This window comes from Rhineura floridana, chromosome 1 (assembly GCF_030035675.1).
Source record: "Rhineura floridana isolate rRhiFlo1 chromosome 1, rRhiFlo1.hap2, whole genome shotgun sequence".
Lineage (NCBI taxonomy): Eukaryota > Metazoa > Chordata > Lepidosauria > Squamata > Rhineuridae > Rhineura > Rhineura floridana.
The window spans coordinates 1,057,410-1,083,009 of NC_084480.1; the positions used below are offsets into that span (position 1 = coordinate 1,057,410).

Genomic DNA, 25,600 nt, shown 5'->3' on the forward strand with positions numbered 1-25,600 from the left:
TGGTGCCGCTCAGACATTACTGAGGCCAGATTTAATAAAATCTGAGGTAATATTACCTCAGGAAACTGTGACTATCCAAGGAGTGAGAGGTCAACCAGAAAGTTTGCCTGTGGCCCTGGTGGATATGACTTGGAGAGGCCGAGAGGGCCGATATAAAGTAGGCATTAATGCCCAGCAACAAGAACCAGTAATACTGGGAAGGGATGTAATGGGTGCCCAAGGAAAGATCTACGTAGTGACCAGACAGCAACTTGGCAAAGAAAAAGAAGCCATATTAAGGGGGGCTGAAACAAACAGGGTGGAATCTGTTAACCAGCCTCAGGTCACCATAGCAACCACTAGCAGGCCTGCTGAAGGAGACAAACTGTATCAAGTGGTCTCTGGGGAAGAAGCAGATCAATTCAGGGAAGAGCTGCAAAAAGATATAAGTTTGAAGCAGATAAAGGAACAAGCCCTGACCCAACAGATTCCTTTCACTGACAAACTGAGGAATCAAGTTGTGTGTGAGAATGGGATTTTATATGGACTGTGGATGCCTGCTGAGAGAAAGGATGAATGTGAACCAGTGAAACAAATGATGGAAGTGGTGAAAGAGAATTTGAGTCATGCACAGGAGAAGCAAAGTTACTGGTATGACAGAACAGCCAGAGAACGTGTGTATGATGTGGGAGATATGGTTATGGCGTTCATACTCAGGAAACATGACAAATTACAGGCTAACTGGGAAGGACCATATACCATCAGAGAAAGGCTTGACACAGTGACATATGTAATCACCACAGACCAATTAAACAAAAGCAAAGTGGTTCATGTAAATATGTTAAAGCCTTACCATACCAGGGATGCAAAGGTGCTGCAAGTTACCTTATTCCCTGAGGGAAGTGGGCCTGAACCAGATTTGGTACAGGAAAGCAAAGACAAAGGAGGGGTAGATCAAGTGGAATGGTCAGAGGAGGTAGAGGAGGAAGTAAAAGAAGAGATTCTGAGAGTTTTGAAAACCTATAGGAATCTCTTTAGCAACAAACCTGGCCGAACCAGTATAGTTATACATTCCATTGATACTGGAGATCATGCCCCAATCAGATCTGTTCCGTACCGTGTGAATGGGAAAGTTTTGAATGAGATCAAAAAGGAGGTGGAAGATATGCTGCAATTAGGAGTGATCAGGGAATCCATCAGTCCCTGGGCCTCAAGTATTGTCCTGGTTCCGAAAAAAGATGGAACGACAAGGTTTTGCATTGATTATCGGCTAGTCAATAAAATTACTGTCCCAGATGCGTATCCTATGCCTAGGGTAGACGCAATGTTAGAGTTATTGGGGGCAGCAACCATTATCTCTACACTAGATCTCTGTAAAGGATTTTGGCAAATGGAACTAGACGAGCAATCCAGAGCCAAAACTGCCTTCAGTACACCAGATGGGTTATATGAGTTTGTGACCTTACCCATGGGACTAAGGAACTCACCAAGTTCATTTCAGAGGCTAATCAATACTGTGTTGCGAGGCATGTCAGATTTTGCAGTGGCCTATATCGATGACGTAGCCATTTTTAGCAAGTCGGTGCCTGAGCATGTCCAACACCTGACAACAGTATTGGAGGCCTTAAGAAAAGCAGGCCTCACAATAAAAGCTAAGAAATGCCAGTTTGGACTAAAGGAAGTAATCTATTTAGGACATAAGGTGGGGAGTGGGAAAATCACCCCCTTATGGAGCAAGGTGGAGGCAATACAAGCGTGGCCGATCCCCTTAACCAAAAAACAAGTAAGGGCATTTCTGGGTGTGGCTGGATTTTATAGGAAGTTTGTGAGAAATTTTGTGGAAATAGCAACCCCCTTGCATGAATTAACAAAGAAGTGTTCTGAGCGTGTGGTATGGACGGATGAATGTCAGAAGGCTTTTGATCTACTGAAGTAAGCCTTGTGCCAAGGACCCATATTAATAGCACCAGACTATGAGAAACCATTCATCGTGGCTACAGATGCGTAGGACCTGGCGCTGGGAGTCATCTTGCTACAGGAGAGAGAAGGCACCAGACATCCAGTGGCGTACCTGAGTCGCAAGCTGACGCCGAGGGAGAAAAACTATTCGTCGGTCCAGAAGGAGTGCCTAGCGGTCATGTGGGGACTGAACAAGTTGCGCCCATACGTGTGGGGACGAAGATTCACAGTGACTACGGATCATCGGGCCTTGTTATGGTTGCAGACTATGAAAAACCATAACACTATGCTGCAGAGGTGGTCCTGGGCCCTACAGGACTATCAAGTGGACTTCCAGTTCATCAAAGGCAAGGACAATGTACTGGCCGATGGACTTTCCAGGCAAGTGGCTGGGACTGCAGTGACGTGACCAGACTGAGGAACAAAGAAAGACATTTTCCCCATAGAGACTTTTATTTGTTAACGCGACGTATAAATCCTGGAACAGGAATAATACTCTGCCGTTGTTTTAAGGGGGGGGAAATGTGATGTTCCTATATATTAGTGTATATATGGTAAGTGTTGTTGTTTTAGAAGATACATGGTAAGTGGAGTGAAAGAGGAGGGGGAGTGAATGGGCAGCAGAATGCGAGATGATTGGCTGAGTGTTTAAAATGGCTGAATGTATAAAAGGAAGAGTGAGAGTGGAATCAGGGGGGGAGAAGAGAACCGAGTGGGTTGGTTGGTGGGGTTTAGAGAGTTGTTTGCCAGGAGGGAGGTGGAGTTCGGATTAGTATTGAGTAAAACCATATGCTTATGTGCCTTAAGAAGAAATCTTGTTAATCTTGTTAGCTTTGTTATCTGTAATAAATACTTAATTTGGTTTACCAAAGGCCTGATCCTTGGCTGGGGTTTCACAGACCAGAAGGGAGGGTAAGGTAATGACCAAGGCTGAAGGGGAACTGTAACAAATGGTGGCAGCGGTGAAGAGAATAACAATACCAGTATTCAGAGTCTCTGGGAATACTAGTATTGGGACGTTACTGGTGGTTGCCTAGCAGGGGGATCTGTTGAGATCTGTGCTAGAGCGGATAGGTAAACCATAAGAGAGTGCGGTCCGGACTGGTGGAGTCCCTGGTGGTGCCTAGAGACAGGCAGTAACCACGAGCAGGTAGGAACCCGACAGGGAGAGCCAGGGAAGGGCGCTACACCTCCCTCTTACAGTGAGTCACCAAAACAAAGGCCTGGCCATCTTTGTTTATTTATTTTATTTAACAAAATTGATATACCTCTTGATTGTAATAAAAACCTCTAATTAGTGTGCAAGAAGCGCTGTTAAGGCCTTCTTGTTTGGGATCACATGGAGGAGATTGACATTCAGGGTCTCTCCGCCCCTCTGCCCCGCCCAAAGCCCCACTTATTTTAATTTGGCCCTTTTACATGTGACTAGTGAGGGAGACGGTGGCCACTCTGCCTTCAAGAAGCCTGGCGTCTCTGACTGACCCCAATCAAGTCTGTGCCGACAAAGCACGGCCGATGCCTGGCTTTCCACCACAGATAACCCATCCCACTCAGCCTCTCCCCAGAGACTCTGGCCAATGCCAGCTCTTGCTCGTGAGCAGCTTCACAAATGATCCAAGACAGCTGCAGAAAGGGGCTTAAATCTGGCCTTGCCCTCTGTCTGTTAACTTGCCACCCTGGGCAACGTGCTCTCTGGCTGAACCAGCTGCAGAATGCACTGCCTGGCTCTTAGCACCAGCACCACTTGTGGTTTAGAGCCCAGCGTCTCTTACTCCAGCCTCATCTGTCATGGCCCCTTCGGAGGACTCATCAGACGAGGATGACTCGGGAGTAACAGCAGCAGACCCAGAAGGAGAAACGGAGGAAACTCCTGAGAACCCAGCTCCTTCTCCCCCTCAGCTGCAGAGCACCCCAGACACAGCTGAAGCCCTTCAGCCAGACGCAGACAGGGAACAGGATACTCCCCCCTCACCTGCAGAACGTAGACAGCAGAAGGTCAGGCAGAAGAGGGGCAGGCCTGTCCACTTAAGGCCAAAACGCTGAGGGCTCACACCTGCTGACAAACCTGCTCCTTAAAAGTCAAACCTTGGCTTCAGCTTGTTGCTGACTACAACGTCAGGCGTGACCACTGTGTGTCTTCCTATCCCCTGAACCTTGACTTGGACTGATCTCTCGGCAAACTAGACCCGGACCTTCACTGACGTCTCTTCTGGATTTCTGGCTTGGCACGTAAGCTTTGAACGGCCTCTGCCCTTATCTTGCTTCCTCCTTGCTAGCCTGGCAGATTTATAGCCAAGCTGCCAGCTGAGGACGTACGGCCTGGCAATTACCAAGGAATATCCAGACCTGCCTGCACCCCCACTGACACTGCTGTCTCAGCAAAGAGCTGACATCATCTTGGTTTAGCCCATAAGGAAGCAAGAAGCGCCTGCCAGATCAAGCCCAAGGGGCCCTCTAGACAAGCATCCTGTTCCTCACAGCAGCCAGCCAGATGCCTCTTCTGGTAAGCCTGAAAGAAGCGCCTGAGCGCAACAACCCACTCCTCTCCTGCGGTTTCCAGCAACTGGCCTTCGGAGGCACGCTGACTGTGGCGGCAGAGCGTAGCCATCACGGCTAGTGGGTGGATAACGGCCTAGGCCTTTAGCTGTGTTTCACTTTAAAAACAAAGAAGATTTTACGTTCTTGCATAATGAGCAGCCCTGCAGGTCTGGCAGTTAGCTTATCAGGTCAGCCCCAAGAGGTGTAGTGAGGGGGGGTGTTTGTGCGTGGGAGGAAGACAGGTGTGTGTGTGTGTGTGTGTGTGTGAGAGAGACAAAGGGAGACTGTGTATGTGTGTGTGAGAGAGAGAAAGGGCAACTCTGTGTGTGTGTAGGGGCACAACTGAGGAACTCCACAAAAGCAAAGTGCTTCCTACCCAGCTGGGTGGAAGCCTCCACCATGCTCCAGGGGATGTTCCGCCTCTGGCCGATGATGACGTCCAGCACGTAGGCCTTGAGCCCGTCGCTGAGCACGTCCTGGATGGCTGGGCACAGGTACTTCAGGACAAGGTGCCCCACGTTGGGGCTGACGGAGCTGTTCCCCAGTTTGGCCTGCAAACAAGGCGGGGGAGAGAATGAGTTGGAGCCGGGGGTGCCGGGCCTGCCTCTGCCCTCTTATAGAATCATAGAATAGTAGAGTTGGAAGGGGCCTATAAGGCCATCAAGTCCAACCCCCTGTGCAATGCAGGAATCCAAATCAAAGCATTTGACTCCATACCCAGATCGTGTCATTGGGGGGGGGGGCTCGGGGGGCCGTTTGGGCAACAGCCTGCAGTGCTGCTGGGACCCAGATCCTCCTTATCCAGTGGCCTTTCTGGAGCCTCGGTAGGGGGAGTGGGGCCCTCCTTGCCCTTCCTCCTTGCAGCAGCCTAAGAGCTTAGGGAAGGCATCTGGACAGTGGCGCCATCAGAGGCTGGCAGCAGGGGGCATGGGCTCACCCACGGGGGGGGGGAAGGAAGTCTCATGAGCGGCACAACCACTGAGAGGAGGGGATGTGCCCTCCCCCCCAACAGCAACTGGAAGCCTGTGCCTGGAAGATGCTTGCCTGCCATGCTGGTTTTATTTATGCATTTATTGATTTACATCCCGCCCTTAGAATCATAGAGTTGGAAGGGGCCTTGTAGGCCATCGAGTAGGCCTTCCTCCCAGTAGAAGCCCAGGGGAGTTTTGGTGCTCTTTCCAGGGAAGCGCTGGAGTGCCCCTGCTTGGCATGCAGGCGAAGGCCTTGGGTTCAATCCCCACAAGGCATCGCCATGTAAAAAGAATCAAGAAGCAGGCAGGTGGAGGGGAGGCAGGCTAGGCTAGTTGTCATGGGGACTTGGTGGATAGGCAAGTCTGGCCCGGCTCCAGAGCAGCTGCTGAGGCTCACACTCACATTTCAGGGGTGAGGAATCCGCTCCCACTATGTTTATGTGCTCTAGGACATTTTTTTTGTTTTCCCAGGTGTGTTATACACAACACCCCTGTAAAGCAGGTCACTGTCATTTCCCTTGAGACTGAGAAGTGACTTGGCCAAGGCCACACAATGAGTCAAGGGCAAATGATGGCCTCTGCACTTGGTTCTCCCTGCTCCAGAGCTGTTTGGTTGGCTTACTTTTAAATCATTGTTCTTTGTAAGCTGCCTTCAGTCATTGTTCCCGTCCCCACAAGATAAGGGATGATATGTTGTTGTTGTTATGTGCCTTCGAGTCGATTATGACTTATGGCGACCCTATGAATCAGTGACCTCCAACAGCATCTGTCATGAACCACCCTGTTCACATCTTGTAAGTTCAGGTGTGTGGCTTCCTGTATGGAATCAATCCATCTCTTGTTTGGCCTTCCTCTTTTTCTACTCCCTTCTGTTTTTCCCAGGATTGTTGTCTCTAGGGAATCATGCCTTCTCATTATGTGTCCAAAGCATGATAACCCTGATAAAGGCATGATACAGTTGTAAGATAAAAATAGCCAGCCTTGAACTGGCCCCAGAGCAAACTTGAGAAGCCTTCAGCTCCGAAGGGTGAACAGACACTCAGGCCTGTGATATGCCCTGGCAGTCAGTCTTCAGGATGACTATAAAAAACGAGACATAAACCTCCTGGGCAGCCTGAGGAACAGGGCAGGTCACTCTGCTCTCTCGGGCCTTTCCGGGAACAGGGATGGCTCACTTACCAAACACGCCGGTTTCTGGGAAAGAGATCCCTTGGGCCCCAAGGTGCATCTCCCACTGGCAGCGTGTGCCAGTCCTCAGGGCTCAGGCAAATGCCCATGGGTGGAAGAGTGGCACAACGATTCCTTTTCCAGCTTCTGCAATTCTGCCTCCATTCCTGCCCCCCACCCACCCCCAGGTTAGGCCGAAGGCAGGGGATTCAGGAGATCCCTCTTCTGGCCAGTGCTGCCTCACATGCTTTGCCCAGGAGGACTGCTGCAAGGAAGGCTTCTCCCGGAGGAGTGGTGGTCAAGATCCTGCCCCAAAGAGCCCCTCTTTGAGAGAAGACCCCCAACCTGCCAAACGCTGTGGCATTCCTGTGACTCCTCCCCCCCTGCCGACTGCTCTGCTCCTTAAAACCCGAAGGGGCCCTGAAGGGGCTGCTCGAGGTGCCAGCGGGTCGTGGGGCAGTGGCGATAATGGGGTCTTAGAGGGACGTTCCGGCGAAGGGCCTGCTCTTGGGTGAACCCACAGGCTGCTCCAGGAGAAAACTCATGATCTAGAGCCAAGGTGAGAAAGAGGGAAAATGGGGAGGGGGCGGCAGAAGTGCACAGCCTCACCTTCACTCCAGGGTCTCGGCTGGTCCCAAAATGCGCCACAATCAGGTCCACAGCCATATTGATTGCCTTGACCAGACCTTGAAGACCAAAAAACAGGGTGAGGGTGAGAGCGCTCGCGATGGATGCATCAGTCACACTGCCCAAACTGCAAACCTGGCAGAGGAAGCTCCAGGGAGCCCTTCCCTGGCCCACTTCAAGCTCTTCTGCAGCTCCAGGAACAAGAGCGACTTACTGCCCTGTTTCTGCAGTAGAGAGGGCAAGGAGGTGGTAAGCATCCAAGCATAAGCAGGAGAAGAAAGAGGGGGGAATCCCCAAGATGCTGGAAAAAGGAATTCTTGAAATGAAAATCCAAATAGGTTTTATTAAAAAGAAAGCCCACCGCATTTCGGCCATTTAGTGGCTTGGAAGATAAACTTGTTAGACCTGTTCATCCCCTGACGAAGGCCAAGCCACTAAATGGCTGAAACGCGGTGGGCTTTCTTTTAATAAAACCTATTTGGATTTTCATTTCAAGAATTCCTTTCTCCAGCATCTTGGGGATTCCCCCCCCTTTTTTCTCCTGCAGTAGAGATGGCCAGGAAATGGCCAGCTGGCCAGCCAGCCAGCCTACTCTTAGCAATGCCAGCGTGTAGCCCCCAACACGTGGCTAAAGGAGGCCACGAGTCCAGATTTGGGGCAAAGCTTGGCCCCCAAACCTGTTTTTAGTGTTTAAGAGCTTCAGCGTCCGAGTACGTCTGCTGCAATCCAGAACATGCAGGTGTGCCACTGGGGCAAACTAGAGATGATCCATGAATGGATTCTCCAAAGTCTTTTTCTTTCCCTTAAAGAAGGTGTCTGGGGAAGGAACCAGATGGAAGCCCCCATAGGCTTACTCTCCCCACCCTCATCCCTGCGCACAAATGCCATTTCCCCAGAGTTGCCAGACACTGCACAGGGGAGACGCAAACTGGGGCCATGCAGGGACCTGCCTCTCCCACTCGCCCCTGCAAAGTCTAGTCGCAACTTCAGGCATGTTTGATTTTGGTCAGGAAAATGGGATGGGAAGAAAGGGCGAGATCCACCCCCGAGAGCCCCTTGACCCCATTCCCAACCCCCAGGGCTGCACTGAAGGAAAGAAAAAAGACATCCGGACCAGCTCAGGTCACATCTCGTTCCCCCAGCTGCCCCACCCAAAGGCCTCTGGGTCCAGGCAGGGACACTGCCTGCTCCCAAGAGAACAACCTTCCCTACTACAGGGCAAGTCAGGCCTGGGGGCACACCCAGAGGAGCCAATCCAAGTCTGTCTGCTCTAAAGAGCAGTCAAAACTCACTCTTTTGCTTGCCCACTCCTCTGGCCTGAAACCTTGCTCTTTGGCACCTGCCTGGCTAGGGAGCGCTCACTTTCTCTCTCTCCTCAATGGCATTATTACTGTTAAATCTCTTTGTCACTTCATACAGAAACAGTCTCAAAGCGACTTAAGATAAAATGCAGACACAAATCAATTAAAGGCCAGAAAATGCCTTCGTATTCTCCTCAGAGCCCACTTTTCCACCCTAGCCTTTGGCTTAACCCAAGGGACATTTGCAACCCAGAGGAACTGCTGTGGGCACCACATGCTGGCTGCAGCTTGCCCCTCCCCAGCTGTGACCCCCACCCCATCCCTCAAAATCACCCGTGCCATTATGAGGCTTGATAAAAAGCCTTCTGCTGTATCAAAGAGGTTTCTTGCAAGCCCTATTTCAGCTGGCGGGGCGGGGGGCAGGGAAGGACCCTACGAGAACCGGGGAGAGTTCTGCAGGCCCATCAGTGCCCCTGGCAACTCATGGCTCAGCCCTCACATTGCCCCTTACGGGGCCCCAAGTCAGTGGAAGGGCACAGGCTTTGGAAGCAGAAGGTTCCCAGATTCTGCCCGGCAGGCATCTCCAGCAGCAAGGCTCTCCGGTGGCAGGAAGGAGACAGGAAGAGTGGGCAGGGGATGGATGGAGGAGGGCAGGGGAAGAAGCCCATCCAAGGCAGAGCAAATGCTGCTCTTTCATTCCCTGCTCCTTGCCCCCCCCAGTCCTCTCCTGGGGGGCTTCCAGATGGGAGCTCCATACCGAAAACAAAGCGTCCAGGGATCATTATTGGCTACAGGCTTTTTTAACGTACCAGATGTTCTGTAGAAAGGGTCAACGCAGATTAACTGGTGGAAAAATAGGGGTGGTATTTTGACGCCAACAACACTGTGTGGGCACTGCAAATGAGCCTGCATGGGTGAGGAGCACCCGTCCTCTCCCAACTACAGCCGTCGGGGGCACCGTACTCCCCCCTCCTCTCTCTCTCTCTGGGCTCCCCATTCTGGAAAAACCAAGGCTGGTGGCTCTCCTGGAGCCAGGCTGGACCTGCTCCGCCCTGATGACTTTGTGAAGTGCCTACACAGCAAAAGCCCCGTACCCGCAACCCAGCTCCCTCTCGCCCAGCCCTGACTGGCTGAAGGGGGAAATGGAGTGCCTTCCAACGCCCCCCCCCCCCGATGCAGCCCAGCAAGCGACTTACCCTTCTTCTGTAGCAGATCAATGGAGATGGACTCCGTGTTGCCATCTGGGGAGAGGCAGAATTCGGCTGGGGGCTTTTCTGCCAAGGAGAAATAGTCCGGGTAGAAGTCGGTGTAGTTGAGCTGCGGCTGCTTCAGCCAATGTCCTGCAGGGAGAAGTGGGGGGCTGTTAGAGCCAGCTCCTCCGGCATGGCGGTAGTGGTGGCAGAGGCGGCGGCTTTGGCTGTGGGTCTGGAGGGGGCTGTCCCTGCGCAAGTGGGCTGGCTGGTCCTGCTCTGCAGCCGCAGCTCCCCCAAAGCGGAATGGTGCTTTGGGGGAGAAGGGAGGAAAGCCGCTCCACGCTCAGAAGGCCACTGGGGAGATGATGGCGGGAGGGACACCTGCTTCCCCCAAGTGGACCTGCTCAGGCAGGGCCAGAGGCTGGGGGCGGGGAAGGGGGGTCTCTCTAGGCCACCCCCTCAGGGCCTGGCACAGATGCTACTTCCCTGCAGCCAAATCCACCTGAGGAGGCCTCACCATGTCACTCTCACGTGGAGAAAGACACACAAGACTGATCCAACATGTCTGTTTCCCCTGCACACACACTGGTTAAAGCACAGCCTTATCAAAGATGAGTGAGGCAAAGGTGAAGAATATACAGCACACAACGTTCAGATATTTTTGAGAGTGTTCCAGGAGGGCAGGGGGGATAAGAACTTCTGAGTATCCAGGAAAGGGCTTCCATGCAGACTTGGGATGATAGCCTCAAGGCTCATGTTGTTGCGCTTTTGTGCCTTCAAGTGGATTACTACTTACGGCATCCCTATGAATCAGTGACCTCCAAGAGCATCTGTTGTAAACCATCCTGTTCAGATCCTGTAAGATCAGGTCTGTGGCTTCCTTTACGGAATCAATCCATCTCTTGTTTGGCCTTCCTCTTTTTCTACTCCCTTCTGTTTTTCCAAGCATTATTATCTTTTCTAGTGATTTGTGTCTTCTCATGATGTGTCCAAAGTATGATAACCTCAGTTTCATCATTTTGGCTTCTAGTGATAGTTCTGGTTTAATTTGTTCTAACACCCAATTATTTGTCTTTTTCGCAGTCCATGGTGTGCGCAAAACTCTGAAGGTTCCCTTGAAATGCAAACAGCAGCTTCTGAGAGGAGAGCCATAGCAGGGAGAAAAGGGGTAAACTCCTCCTCCGCCCTCCCAGTTCCAAGGCTGCTCATTGCCCTGTGGAAATATGCTAATTTACCTAACAAAAAAACATTTAAATGAATTGCATTCACACAATTCACTTCAGGTCTGATTTGGACTGCAGGAAAGCATAAGGACTTCCTAGCAACAAGAACAATTCAGCAATGGAACCAGTTGCCCAGCGGATGTCAAAGTTTTCAAGGGGCCTAATCCTGTGAACTAAACCCCACTGAAACTAATTTCACTAAAGATGCCACGGCTTTAGCCACTGGACACAGGCAGTGAAGACTTGGTGGAAGAGGACCTATTTCCTCTCTGTGGCTCTTCAGCGCCACCATTGCAGATGGCCAGAGGGCAGGATTGCAACTGTCAGCTCAGCAGGGGTCAGATGACACTAGGGACCAAGAGGATTTCACCTGCCCTACAAAGTTGCTGACTCTGGCCTGCGTGCCCAGGCTGCTGGTGTGGGGGCTCAGACTTCACCCGAGGGATGGGAGCTTTTGGGGCGGTATAAATGCCTTAAATAAAAAGAAAATAAAAAGAGTTGCTCAGACTGAGCCGCCCCCAACATTTGGGTAAAGGCCGAGCCACGTGCTTACGTCCCGCATGTTCAACAGACCAAGATGCGGCTAACATTTGCAGGGTGGACCATCATCCATCAGGGACGCCCCATTTCAGAGCCACTGTTGGGGTCTCTTCAAACCTGCCATCGCTGGGGTCACAAGGACCACGGCTCTTACGCCCATTTTAGCCCCTCGTGCCCCATCCCTTGGGCCAAAGGGGGCACAACAGACAGAGGGAGGAAGGGCCAGCCGCTGCCAACAAGCCCCACAGAGGGTGGAGGCGCACCGTTGAGTCTGCAGTTGCCGTTCAAGGCACCGGGGAACTCAAAGATGGGATTCCTCCAAGGGCGCCTGCTCTCCCGCTGCTTCCAGTCCAGGCTGCCCGCCAGCCCCGGAATGCGGTCCAGTCCCAACGGGTTTCTTCGGCGATACTCCCGCCACTTGAGCGCTTGCGGAGAGAGATGGTTTGCTGCACAGCCGCCAAAGACAAGTCGCCGCGTGCCGGCCAGAGGGCAGGGGTGAGGGTGGGGAACAGGAGGGAAAGGCAGGGAGAGCAAAAAGGAGGGCAGGCAGGCAGGAACAGAGACAGGCAGTTAGCAGCGGCAGTGGCAGCAGCATTAGGACATTCACATGGAGACCTCTCAAAAAGTGGAGGAAACGGGCCTGGGGGGGCACACATAAGAAGAGCCTGCTGGATCAGGCCAGTGGCCCATCTAGTCCAGCATCCTCTTCTCACAGTGGCCAACCAGGTGCCTGGGGGAAGCCCGCAAGCAGGACCCGAGGGCAAGAACACTCTCCCCTCCTGAGGCTTCCGGCAACTGGTTTTCAGAAGCATGCTGCCTCTGACTAGGGTGGCAAAGCACAGCCATCATGGCTAGTAGCCATTGATAGCCCTGTCCTCCATGAATTTGTCTAATCTTCTTTTAAAGCCGTCCAAGCTGGTGGCCACTACTGCATCTTGTGGGAGCAAATTCCATAGTTTAACTATGCGCTGAGTAAAGAAGTACTTCCTTTTGTCTGTCCTGAATCTTCCAACATTCAGCTTCTTTGAATGTCCCCGAGTTCTAGTATTATGAGAGAGGGAGAAGAACTTTTCTCTATCCACTTTCTCAATGCCATGCATAATTTTATACACTTCTATCATGTCTCCTCTGACCCGCCTTTTCTCTAAACTAAAAAGCCCCAAATGCTGCAACCTTTCCTCGTAAGGGAATCGCTCCATCCCCTTGATCATTCTGGTGCCCTCTTCTGAACCTTTTCCAACTCTATAATATCCTTTTTGAGATGAGGCGACCAGAACTGTACACAGTATTCCAAATGCGGCCGCACCATAGATTTATACAACGGCATTATGATATCGGCTGTTTTATTTTCAATACCTTTCCTAATTATCCCTAGCATGGAATTTGCCTTTTTCACAGCTGCCGCACACTGGGTCGACATTTTCATCGTGCTGTCCACTACAACCCCGAGGTCTCTCTCCTGGTCAGTCACTGCCAGTTCAGACCCCATCAGCGTATATGTGAAATTAAGATTTTTTGCTCCAATATGCATAATTTTACACTTGTTTACACCTATGCGGGGGGGGGGAGTGCCAGAGGCATCTTGGCTAAAGAGGCTGTGGGGTGTACCTGTGTGTGCATGAGGTGGGGGCCTGACCTTTTGCCACGTGCCTCTGCATCTGTGACAGGAGACAGCACAGGGGCTCCCCGAGGAGCCGGCTTGCACTGGGTCTCTCACCGACATCACAGCTCTTGTCAAGGGCTTCAGTCCTGCTCTGGGATCAATGTACCAGAGAGACCCCCAAAGGAAAAAATCCTTCCCTGCCATTGTGACATTTCTTCCAGGGTTCTCTAACACGGGCCAGACAGTAACTGCAGGTCAAATGAACGGAATCTTTTGCTTTCACAATTGTAAAGGAGCCGGCCAAGGCAGGCCTCCAGATCCAGAGTTCACACTGTACGTGTGTGTTGCAGGCCTAGACAGCTGAGCGTGGCTTGGACAGAGAGGGGCTCATCTGGCCTGGCAGGAGGGGTGGGGGGCACACACATTGTGGCTGCAAGCTAGATTTTATCATGCACTGCTTGCGGAACGGGACGTTTTGCTTGCGCACCCAGGCCTTTGAAATGGGCCTGGAGGGTCACATGTGCAAAGCATCTGAACTCTCACTGCACACTACAGGGATGCCAAGGAGGCACACTCCCCTCCTTGATAAAGTCAGGCCAGATCATCACACATCACACACACTCCTTTGCCAGCAAATACGACCCCGCTGGAACCGACAGTCCAGTAATGGCTGCAAATGTTTCTTTTCCAAAGTGCCTAGCATTTTCATGACAACCCCCACCCTGAGAAAAATGCAATTCCCACTCACCACCACCACTGTAGCCCCCACATGCACATTCATGAAGCTTTTCCTCCAGGGAGGCAAAATGAAATCCTCCGCAGCAAGAGCATCTCAAAACTGGCTACCCACCATTGAGGGGCCGGGGGCCGACAGAGCCCAACAATCCCGCGCTGACAGCCTCATTGCAGCTGACTTGCCATTGAGGTTCGCTGTGGCCCCCTGCCCTGGCCAGGCTGAGCCCAGCCGGCAACAAGGGGGGCAGGGAGCTGCCAGGGTGGAGCTGGCACTTGGACCGAGAGGTGTCTAGTTCTGGCAGCAGCACCGCCGCCACCACCTTCTTGGCCACAGGGGCAGAGCTCTCCTCCCTTGCATGGAGGACATTGGGGTTGCCGCTGAGGTTGGTGCCTGTGGCTGGGGAAGGCTTGGTGGGCAGGAGGTTGGCAGAGATGGGGCAGGACCGGCTTCGGGGGGGCTGGCTCTCGGGAGTCGGTGAGTTGGAGGAAGAGTCCTCGCTTTGGAAGAAAGGCACGTTGCTCCGCACGGGAGAGTAGCTGCCCAGCGGGGACAGGCGGGTGGTCTCCGGGACAGGCTTCTTGGCGCAGACGTCGTTGAGGGAAGCGGCGGCGGCTCCATCCGCAGAGCGCTGGCTGTGCACCAGGGTCCCCCCCACCATGGGCTGGTCAGCGGAGGAGGCGGACGCGGAGGACTGGGAGGTGGTGGAGAGCTGCTGGCTGGCAGAGCGGCTGTAGAGCTGGGACAGGCTGGAGACAAAGTGGCTGCGCAGGGCCCGCGCCTTGGGCTGCTTGGGGAAGTGGTGCTGGAACACAAAGGGCTGGATGGGCAGCGTGGTGGGCCGCTGGTCCTTGCTGTAGCGCACAACAGCCTTGCTGTCTCCTACACCGCCTGCAGGGGGAGACAGAGAGAGTGAAAGGTGGCCAGAGAGTCCAAGAGGGAGGACTTTTCCAAGCCCATTGTCTTTGCTGCCCTCCTCTGACCCCCTCCAGCTGATGCACATGCGGCAGAGCAGTGCCCTCCAACATTGCCCTCACCCGGCAAGCAGAGCATGGCTGCACAAGGGCCGCCCCCTCCGCTCATCCCTCTGCTGGATGCAAGCAAATCCTCTCCCCCCCACACACACACGGCCCCCCATGCTGCATCAGGGGAGGGCTGCTACTGGCCCCATTTCCTCTCTGTGGTCAACCGGCCCCTCCTCTGCCACCCCAAGGGCCCACTGTGGCACTGCCATGCCTTGCTCTGGAGCCAGGGCCTTGGTTCGGATCTGCTCCTTGTAGCAGTGAGCACAACACCTCGAGCCGCGCTGGAGGAGGGCGAGGGACCCCCCCTCTCCAGGCTACACCACGTCAAGTCAGGGAGGAGGGGTGGCCCACGTAGTTTCTATTAACGAAAATCAAGACAGCATCTGTCTAGAGGGCAACAGATAGTGACTCACTGCTGGCTTCAGTCCAGCTCATGAGAGAGCCTAGTCTTCCATTCCCTCCCCTCCCTCTGTGGGATTGAGGCACTGGGTGTCTTGATGCATTTGTCAGCAAAGAGCTGCACATCTGGCAGTTCGTCACAGCTGCTCAATAGGTTTGTTTTGTGCCTCAGCGCCTCCCTCTGCTTCCTCAGAGACTCCTGCACATTAGTGCCTGTTTAGGAGTCCTCTCTCCCCCAGACTCATCATGCACAGTGTCACCGGGCACCCTTCCCCAGACCGGCTAGAATGCAAAACCTGGTCTGCCTTCTGGCTGGAGCTCTGCATTTTAGGAAATAAACCAAAACAAAAAGTCACCCACACAAATGGCCTTTCTTCTGGTGGAGACAGAAACAGAGGTGCGCATTGGCTGGTGCTGTTTTTCAAAGCTTCAGTAGCAGAGGAAGAGAAGCCAGTGGGCAAAAGGACGGAGGGAGGGGGGGTGGGAGGGGGCTGTCCAAAACCTGCCTCAGGCATACTTGGCATAATGGGAGGGGCTACCTGTTGACTGAGTGCTTTTGTGTTAAACTCCCCCCTCCCTAACCCTCAAAGAAACCTCAGTAATAGCACAATGACTGACAGCACTTCCAGACTTCCACTATTTTGGGGTGGGATTCAGTCACATCCTGGCAAATTCAGATCACACAATTAGTATAGATTTGGTGCTGCTGTGCAACAAACCTGCTTCCCCAAAAGATGGGCCTTTTTGCAATAAAGAAAGCGACCGAGAAATGGACTTGAAAGTGTGAGATATCACTTCTTTGAAGCAAGGTCATCTAAACTCCCTGCAAACTAATCAGGATGAATGTTCAACAAACAGGTGGCCTGGACGTGCCCTGAGGTACGAATCAGGCATCGAAGCTTGCCTCTGCCACAAACTCACCAGATGGCCTTAGGCAAGCCACCCTCGTTCAGACCAGACGCTTCCCTTACAGAATGCTGCTCTTGTACAGATTTCAACAGTGTCACGTACGCAAAGCAATTGGAACCCTCAAAAGCACTAAACAAATTATTTGTATTGTTAATTGGGAACAACTGGGGACCAAATGAGCATCTGCAGTCTATTCAGGTCCAAACCATGGTCCAAAGGGGAGGGCAATTGTGCCCCTCCAGTCAGCTAGAGTTTTTTGGCTCAGCCAAATTCTGCAAATTTGCAGTGAACAGACTAAATCATACACATCATGCACAAGTCAGATCAGCTACATTTCATACAGCATCTGGCTATGAGGAAACAGCTTCTTTGAGACAGAGTTGGGCCGGGCACCTGCAAAATGATTGAAGAATGTGGTGGAAGGATGGCTCAGACCCTCCAAAGAGGTTGCACGGGTGGGTGGGGCAAGGCAGAGTGGAACAGCCCCTTTCCCAGCCACAAACGCCTCGCCCTTGCATAAGCCCTCCACCCCAATCCACAGCCTCGAGCCACTCTCTGTGTGCTGGGGCTGTGCAGATTGTACCCCCGGCCCTCACCCCACGTGCACTAGTAAGGACCACCTAGAGAGGGTTCAAAAGTGCTGTGCCTGCTCCTCTACTCCCTGAATCAGACACTTTTGCACCCTCTCACACACACAGCCAGCAACAGGCGCTCCCCCCCCATCCCTAAATCCCTCCAGACATTTATTTACCCTGGGCTCTCCTTGGCTGGTGCGGGTCCACTTGCTGGCTGCTCCAGGATATCAAGGAGAGAGCTGCTGGCTTGGCCACTCCCTGCAATGGGACAGCCCAGCTACGCAGCAGGGCCTCTCCCTCCCCCCTCCCCCCCAGCACAAAAGAGGCTTCTCCGCTTTCAGCTCTTCCCCTCCAGGGCCCTGGGCCAGGGCAGCTGCTCCTGCTGGGGAGGATATGCAGTTCCCCGCATGCATCAGCCTGCTCTGGGCTTCCGGCAGACACATCTGTCCAGCGGACAGATTCTGTCTCCAAACAGGGAGCCCCAGATCAGCCCCTGCAGCAGAGGGAGGAAGTCTCCACTCCATGGAGTCTCTGGATAGGAAATTGGGAAGCTGTCAAGGCACACAAAGGGATTTTGCTCCCAGGGTCCCAAACAAAAGAGAGCAGGCAAGGCCCTGTGAGGAGAGACTGAAAGAACTGGGCATGTTTGGCCTGGAGAAGAGAAGACTGAGGGGAGATAGGATAGCACTCTTCAAGTACTTGAAAGGTTGTCACATAGAGGAGGGCCGGGATCTCTTCTCGATCATCCCAGAGTGCAGGACACGGAATAATGGGCTCAAGTTGCAGGAAGCCAGATTTCGACTGGACATCAGGAAAAACTTCCTAACTGTTAAGAGTCATACGACAATGCAACCAATAACCTAGAGAGGTGGTGAGCTCTCCGACACTGGAGGCCTTCAAGAGGCAGCTGGACAGCCATCTGTCGGGAATGCTTTGATTTGGATTCCTGCATTGAGCAGGGGGTTGGACTCGATGGCCTTGTAGGCCCCTTCCAACTCTACTATTCTATGATTCTAAGTCACCTTCTGAGGGTAACTAGGTTGAGAGGAGTTGCCAGGCATTTGCACAATACATCAACAAATGCTGGGTAGCCTTTTGGAGCAGGCCCTTATGTGTAGCAGGAGAGTGGGGGAGGCTTTCAGGAAGACCCCCTCCTTTGCCCCCTTCTCTCTGAGAGGCTCTTTGCACTATGGGAAGCATCATCAATTCCTTCTCCAGCTGTTGCACTGCAGTACCAACCAGCAACCTAGCCCTCGCTGAAATATCTCAGATTCTCTGCAAACAAACGCACACAGTGGCATCTAGGAGGTGACAGGGACAGGAAAAGAGTTCTGTTGCAAACCCCTTTGGGATGTTTTCTGAGCTCACAGACTGCCCTTTGGTGGTGGTGGGGAAGAGCTGAAATGAACCCCACGCCCGGCTAAAAAGCCCCTCAACTGGATTCTGATCACCCAGGACACACGAGCCCCAAAACATCTCTCTCTCTCTCTCTCTCTCACACACACAGCAAGAGCCGAAGAATCATAGAATAGTAGAGTTGGAAGGGGCCTATAAGGCCATGAAGTCCAACCCCTTGCTCAATGCAGGAATCCAAATCAAAGCATTCCTGACAGATGGCTGTCCAGAAGTGGGGGAGTTTCTGAGACTTGCCTCTGAGCAGAAAGTTGGCCAGATGGCTGCCCAGAGAGCCTCCTTCTCCTCTCCCCACAACCTAACTCCACACAGCACCAGACAACTCATTTTAACCCGGAAGGACTCCGTCCGCAGCAGCTGCTTCATTGCTGGCTCCGCTTCTGGGGCATCATTCCAGTTCCTGCCAAAACCCACCTTTGCCTCTTGGTGGCTCCACACAGAGCTGCATCTACCATTCCCCACACGGATCAGCCCCGTTGTGCACAGAGTCTCCACACCACGGCAGCACCTTCCTGAGGGCTGATGGCACGGAGGCTCTTTGGGTAGCTGGGCTGACCCAGGCAGGGAGCTGTTCACACACCTCCTTGTCCCAACTCACACACACAGTGCACAAGTGCTCCTCAGCAGCAACTCCGCTGCCTGCCTTGTGCAAGAAGGGGCTCCAATGCAGGTCAGGACCCCTGGTTTGCCCACAAGCATAGAATCATAGAAGAGTAGCGTTGGAAGGGGTTTATAAGGCCATCAAGTCCAACTCCCTGCTCAATGCAGGAATCAAAATCAAAGCACTCCCGAAAGATGGCTGTCCAGCTGTATGTTCTGGATGGGCGGGAAATGTCCACTGTCTTGGAATATGTGGTTCAACCCCAACTTGTGGGCTGAGGCTGCATGGGGTTAAAAGGGCAGCTAGAGAGGAGACCTCATGATTGTTAAGCTATACCTCTCTCCTTTGATCTCCTGCTGACTCGCCCTTCCTGCTAGACTGATATTCTCAGGATGTTGACCACATCTCCTTCCTCCTCCTTCTCTTGAGAGGGAGAGCAGACATCTTCTCTTTGTCTCTCCCTCTCCTCCAAGCATGAGGGCAAACACTAGGCTTAGTGTTTGCGTCTCCAACTTAGCTAGTTAGCTAGGTGTAGAACTCTTTCCTATCAAGTACATGTACTTCCAGAATAAAGCAGTTATTTCTTATTTTAAAGCTTAAAGTCTCTGTCTGACTAATTCCAGGGACGGTGCAATCTTTAGCAAAGATTCAAACACACAGAGGCTCACTCAGTCGCTCCATTCCCAATTTCGCCACTCCGCAACACACTGTCTGGCACTTTTCTACGCAACCTGCCTGGAAGCAGCCTGGGAAGGAGCCTAGAATCCCAGACATGTCATGCAACCGGAGCCTCCCTCCCTCCCTTTTGCAGGCAGGCAGAAACCTGCTTTCCAGCAACTAGGGCACTCTGTTCCCTGCAGCCACAGCTGTTGGCCTGGTGTTAGCCTACACAGAGCCGTCAGCCCCTATTGGGGAAGCCCTACTTTGGGAGAAGAGGCGGAGGTGCAGGCATTCAGCAAATCCTCCTCCAGCATTCTGGGCCTCGGACTAAGGGAGCAACCTCCCTCTGGGGCATTTCTGCTGCCCGTGTCATTCGCCCTCAGAACTGGAGGCAGGGGCTTACCATCAGCTCTCGCTCGAAGGTCTTTCTGGCCAAGGCTGCCAGCAGAATTGGGCCCTGGCTCCATCACAGCAGAGAGACGCAGCTGCTCAGGCACATCTTGCCCACAGGAAGGCATCTCCTTGGAGGCCAGGCCCTTTCCAGAGGTGCTCAGTCTTTCCCGCTCGGAGCCGTGGTGGCTGTCGCAGTTGCGGCTGAGGGCGTGACTCAGGGGCGGGAGGCTCTGGCTGTGTCGCGCCCGGTCGTCAGAGAAGGCAGCGCTGTCCTTCTGGTGCTCTGGGATTGGACAGAACTCCAGAGAGGGATCCCTGCTGGCCCGGAGCGGGGGTGAGCCGCCATTCTTCTTCCGGCCTTTGGCCAGCTCTGCAAAGGAAGTGACCCGTTTGGGTGGGGTGCTCTGGATGGCCAGGGCTGGGCTGTCACTCAGCTTGACCGGGCAGCTCATCATGCGCTCCAAGGAGCCCAGCCGGCTGCTGGGACTGCGGTCCAGGTGGAGGTCGTAGCTCTTGGACCGCAGCCTCCCGCCGGCGAGGGTGGGAGGGGAAATGTTGACATACACCTGCCCTTCGATGGCATTTCTCTCGGCCTCCCCCTGCGACTCCTCCCTGGAACAGTCAGTGTCACTCTCCTCCCGCTGGGCATCCGGCCTCTGGAACAGGTAGTATTCAGTGGGCTGGACGGGGCTGCCTCTGGTGTGCTCCTCCGAGCAGCTGGTGATGGAGGAGCCAGCAGGGCTGGGGGAAGACTGGGAAGACAGGTCACATGTGACCAGCTTGTAGTAGTTCTGGGTGGCCACCACCAGCCGTGCTTGGCTCTGGAAGCAGGCGGTGAGGTCGGAGCCCTCCGAGGCGCACGGGTCACAGAGCGGCGGGTAGGAGTTGCAGTTGGCATCCAAGACAGGGGAGGATGAGTGGTGGCACCCACAGGCCTTCCCACCCGAGCCCTCCAGGCAGTGCGGCTCGCAGGGCATCTTCGGCTCCCTCGGCGACGAGTGCAAGTCGAGGTAAAAGGCCCCTGAGTCTGAGTGGCTGCCGGAAGAGGAGTCACAGGACAGGTTGCTGGAATTGAGGTTGGGACGGGCATGGCCATTTGCCTTGTTGTAGAGGGCACTGAAGTTCACCAGGACTCCATCGGAGCTGTTGCAGGAGGAGTCGCTGACGTAGCCCATCTGCTGGTCCAGAGGCTCTGACTGGCTTGAGAGGCTGTAGCACCGGCAGCGCTGCAGCTCTGAGCTGGAGCAGCTGCACGTCCGGCTGCGAGCTGCTTCCTGGCTGCGGATCAGTTCGTCAGCATCGTTGGCCCATTCCTGTTCAAAGGAGAAGCTGGAGGGGTCCCCACGGTGGCAGCTGTACTCGTCCAGCTCCATGAATTCGGGCACTGGGCGGCTCCTCTTCTGGATGTCGCCATTGGCTAGCGTGTCTTCCTGGCCCTCCACCACATCCAAGCGGCTGCTGGTGCTCCACGGTTTCACAACAGGATTAGTGTCGTGCAGGCGGAAGGGTGGCAAGGCCACCTCATGCAGGCGGAAGGCCGGCTGGCCATTGTGCAGGTGGAACGACTTCTGTCCCAGATCATCGTCATAGAGGTCCTGGGCCTCGCTGTCACTCAGCAGGAAGGGATTCTGCCGCTTGTTGGCTCCGGGAGCAGCCAGATCCCTCTGCTGGCTCTCTTTGTCTTCCGGGGTCTCCACTGGGGCCAGTTTTGCATCTGAAGCCTGAAGCAAACTGCTGTAGACAAGGGAGTCCGTCTGCAAGAGGTCCTGCTCTGGGAGGGAGCTGGTCCGTGGGGCCCCCAATTCAGACAGGCAGAAAGGGTTGGTCCTTTTGCTAGTGCTGCAGCACTCTCGGTCAGGCACCTGGCAATGCACCAGGGGGATGTGGTGGACAATCAGTGTTTCTCCAATCAGCTTTGGGGGGCTATCCATCATAATCAGTGCTCTCCGGGGCTCCTGCAGCACTGAAGCTATCCATGGAAGGACTTTGGTGGGCAGGAGAGACCACAAACTTCCAACTCATTGAGGCATTCAGAGACCTGCACAGAGACAAGAAACAACGCAAGGAGTCAGAAGCCTGGAAACACCCCAGGGGGGAAACGTGCTTAGGGAAATACCAGACTCTTGGTGGGTGTGTGGACACGACTGTAGGTGCCACCTCCCAAGAACTCTTGAAAAAACTTTGTACATTCAGCATCGGACACAGAAATTCACCACAAGGTGAGACATTTGTGCAATTCTTTTGGAGTGACTTGTTCTCAGAAATGTCCTCACAACCTGGCCATATTCCTGCATTGTGAAACAACCATTGGCGAGCCTCTGCTTCACCACACTTGTGACAGCAAGCAACCCAGGAAGAATTGCAAGGATTTCTCAAGTCACGGGGAAATTTCTCTACAGATCTGTAGAACCAACTGTTGCTGTTGTTGTTATGTGCCTTCAAGTTGATTACGGCTTCTGGCGACCCTATGAATCGGTGACCTCCAAGAGCATCTGTCATGAACCACCCTGTTCAGATCTTGGAAGTTCAGGTCTGTGGCTTCCTTTAGGGAATCGATGGCAGAAACTGAGACCCAGCCCAGACGAATGTGGCTCAGGGAACCATTTGTAACTCTACAGCTCCCTTCCCCCATCTGGTACCCTCCAGATATTCTGGACTACAACTCCCATCAGCCTCAGCCAGCAATAGGTTAGCAGAGGCTGCTCTATACCAATGGCCTTAACACTTACTAGGTCAAACATCTACAGAGTTGTCGACCATTGAAATGTTTTAAATAGCTGGTGTCAATTTGACCTATTCTGCGCTTTTAGCTGCTGCTATTTGATGAGGTATTTTTAGGGATTTTGTTATTGTAATTATTGATAATTTTAATGTTTTATTTTATCTTTTTTTAAAACTGCTATGAAGTTTTATTACAATCAAACGCTTAAATTTTGTTAAATAAATAAAATAATGTAATTAACAAATAAGCAAGCAAGCACTGCGCCCTAATACCCACTTGGAATCCAGCCCCCTGACTCAGAGACCTTGTGGCAACCTCTACAATAGTTATGCCTCTGGTTAGGCAGGCAGGACTGCTTGCGGGAAGGTGCAAGCGTCATGTTTCCAACCCGCCAGCCATCCAACATCACAAACATTTGCAGTTCTTTCCTTGTCCCTGCTGCCCTCGACATCATCTGTCACCCGAAGTGCCACTTAGTATGCCCACCACCAGGGGACATCAAGTTGCAGAATCCAGAGCAGCAGTGGGGGCTGCAGCCTGCTCGTCACCCATACAGAGGTGAGCTGTCCCTGGAGTAAAGCAATCCCAAATTTCTTGCAGCCCTGCTGTTGGACTGTTGCAATTTCTGGCATCCCCACAGGAGGGAGCAAACGTCTCACACTATAATTCACGTTGGTAAACTGGACTGGGACTGTGGGGTGGGAGGGAAGCTAGTGGGCAACTTGGTGGACCTGACTTTGGGGGCAAGAGGGAGCAGTGTGGAAGAAGTGCTGGTGGCCCCTGGCTTGGATGACTTGAAAAGGAGATCAGGCCAATTCAAGGAGGCTAGTCCATCATTTGCCCTTGAAGCTAAAAGTGAATCCAGAGTTGCAGGCAGTGTACCTTTGGATACTTGCTGTTTGGGACAAAACAAGAGCCAAGGGCTACTGCCTGCTTGTGGGCTCCCCAGAAGTATCTGGCTAGTAGTCTAGGCTAGATGGATCCTGGACCCGATCCAGCAAGAGGTCCTCTTCTTGTGTGCAGGCCATGCCATGCCTTCCACATAAGTGTAAAGACGGACGGGGTGCCCTGCTCCCCTATGCTGAGGCTGCACCCATATTCCTTAATGTAAGGTTATGGAACCAAAGCGGCTAGAATTTGCATGCCAGCACAAACCATGCTCCTTCTTTGCTAGAATCTATGGGCCTCTGCATTTGCAAGAGAAGGCTTACAGGAGCCCAGGGCCTCCATGCGATTACTGCCCTATTTAAACATATGAGATCTGGATAACAAGGCCTCTCTGCTGAACCCTCCCTTCCCACCCCCCACCCCAGGCCTGGGGAAATGAATTTTTTAGGAGCAATAGGAGGCTTTTTGCAGGGCCAGGGCCAGGCATGACTGGGCCTTTGGGCACCAGCCTGCCCCAGGCCCGTGGCGCTGTAGCCCAACACTCCCCCGTGATACAAGCGGCATGAGCCTCCAATAAGCCCACCTGCGTGCTCCACCTGCTTCTCATGTTGAGTGAATGACGGTGTGCATAGCGTGCTTGCCTGCCCTCAACCAAGATGGCAGGGGGCATCAGCCCCTCAGAAGAGCCTCCACCTCCATCTTGGCCATTGGCAAACATGCACGCACAGCACACATGGCGTTCACACTGATGGGAGAGGTCAGTGGGGTGTGCATGCGGGCTTACTGAAGCCCACGCTGTCTGTATTGTGGGGTGTCTGCCTCGTAGCTCTCTCGCCACCATCCACGGCACGGTCGGGTTGCAGGACCTGATGCCGGCATGGATCATGGAATGGGAACGCCACCCTCCCATCCTGAGGAGGGGCCCTTCAGCGCCCCCCTTTTGCTTCTGTTGCTCTGAGTTTTAGAGGAGGTAAGATTTTTGACATTTACTCTGGTTTAGACTTACTTGCCTTTTTAAAAAACAGGTGCTTTGTCATTACCTTGACACCCTGGTATTGGGGTATGCTAGAAATCAAAATAGTATAGAGAAAATCATCACAAAGATGGAAAGTAACCAGTATTTCCCCCTATCTGCTAATCTCAGTGTATTTGGGCTTCACATTGTCTAAATACTGCCTTTTATGCCTCCTAATATCTGCTACCAGCAGGGTAACTCTTTGCCATGAAACAGCAAGGAGCGGCACAATGTAAAATCCTTCAGGATCTGTAGAATGGCACAGGTGTAAAAAGGCACTGTGTGAACTATCCAACTATTTACTTCAATATTTTGGGATCTAATTAGCAATAATTATATCTCTTGTGTGGGGAGGTAAAACCTACAATTGACATTTGGAAAATGTTCAGCATCTGCTCAATTGGCCCACTATTTTTATTTGGGAAGAGGCCACAACAACTGTGAGTGTTGCGAGACCTCCCTGCTTGCTGGCCTTTCTGCACCTGGCCCGGGAGGGCAGAGCCCTGGTGGGCTGCAGCTAGAAAAGCCACTGCTGCTGCCAGGAGATGCCAGGAGCCATCTTGACCGTGGGGTGTTCTTTAGGGGCTTTTGCTGGCCAAAATTAAATTCTGGGTTGTTGTTTTTTGCTGTTAGTGGGACTGTATTTTTGTATTATTGTTGAACCTTATTATGAATTATAACAGTATTGTTTGTTTCAATTTATTGCATATTTCTTAATAAGATGAGTTCTTTTAACTTATTGACTATTTGAATTTTGTTTCGTAACAATGAATTATTTAACTTTTTTCATGTTGTGAGCCCCTTTGAGCATGGATTACTATGGAAAGGCTGTTGGAAGTGGGGCAAGAGCAACTCCTGTTTGGGTGCTTTTGTGTGTGTTCCAGAAGGAAGTCAGAGTGAGGGTCCTCCAGCTGGCTAGGCTTGCCTACCTTTACCTGTGCTCTTCTCTGCCTAACTTCCTTCTGCTGTAAACTGATATGCTCAGGGAAGCTGACCTGCCCCTCCTTCCATTGTCCTCTGCTTCGACTGTCTGAGGAAAGAGGAGACACCTCTGTCTTTGTTCTCTCTCCTGAGCCATGAGGGCAAGACCCAAACCTGGGCGTTGCGCCTCCGACTTAGTTAGTTAGTTAGAACTAGGTATGCCTTTCCTCTCTACTCTGTATTTC

General features: G+C 52.8%; 1 protein-coding gene across 4 annotated transcripts in view; it reads right to left on the reverse strand.

Annotated features, from left to right (window-relative positions):
• Positions 1-25,600, reverse strand: part of RUSC2 (RUN and SH3 domain containing 2) — a 64,550-nt gene that overhangs the window by 12,493 nt on the left and 26,457 nt on the right. For 3 of the 4 annotated variants that reach the window (XR_009760817.1, XM_061612670.1, XM_061612661.1), the window contains exons 2-7: positions 19,820-21,847; positions 13,952-14,725; positions 11,762-11,944; positions 9,739-9,882; positions 7,224-7,300; positions 4,853-5,027 (exon numbers count right to left, since the gene is read on the reverse strand). Coding sequence is in view for 3 of the 4 variants with exons in the window: in XM_061612670.1 (XP_061468654.1) it covers positions 4,853-5,027; positions 7,224-7,300; positions 9,739-9,882; positions 11,762-11,944; positions 13,952-14,725; positions 19,820-21,743 (3,277 nt within the window). In the remaining variant the exon portion in view is untranslated. The remainder of the gene's footprint in view (positions 1-4,852; positions 5,028-7,223; positions 7,301-9,738; positions 9,883-11,761; positions 11,945-13,951; positions 14,726-19,819; positions 21,848-25,600) is intronic. The other variant, XM_061612682.1, reaches the window with a different exon arrangement.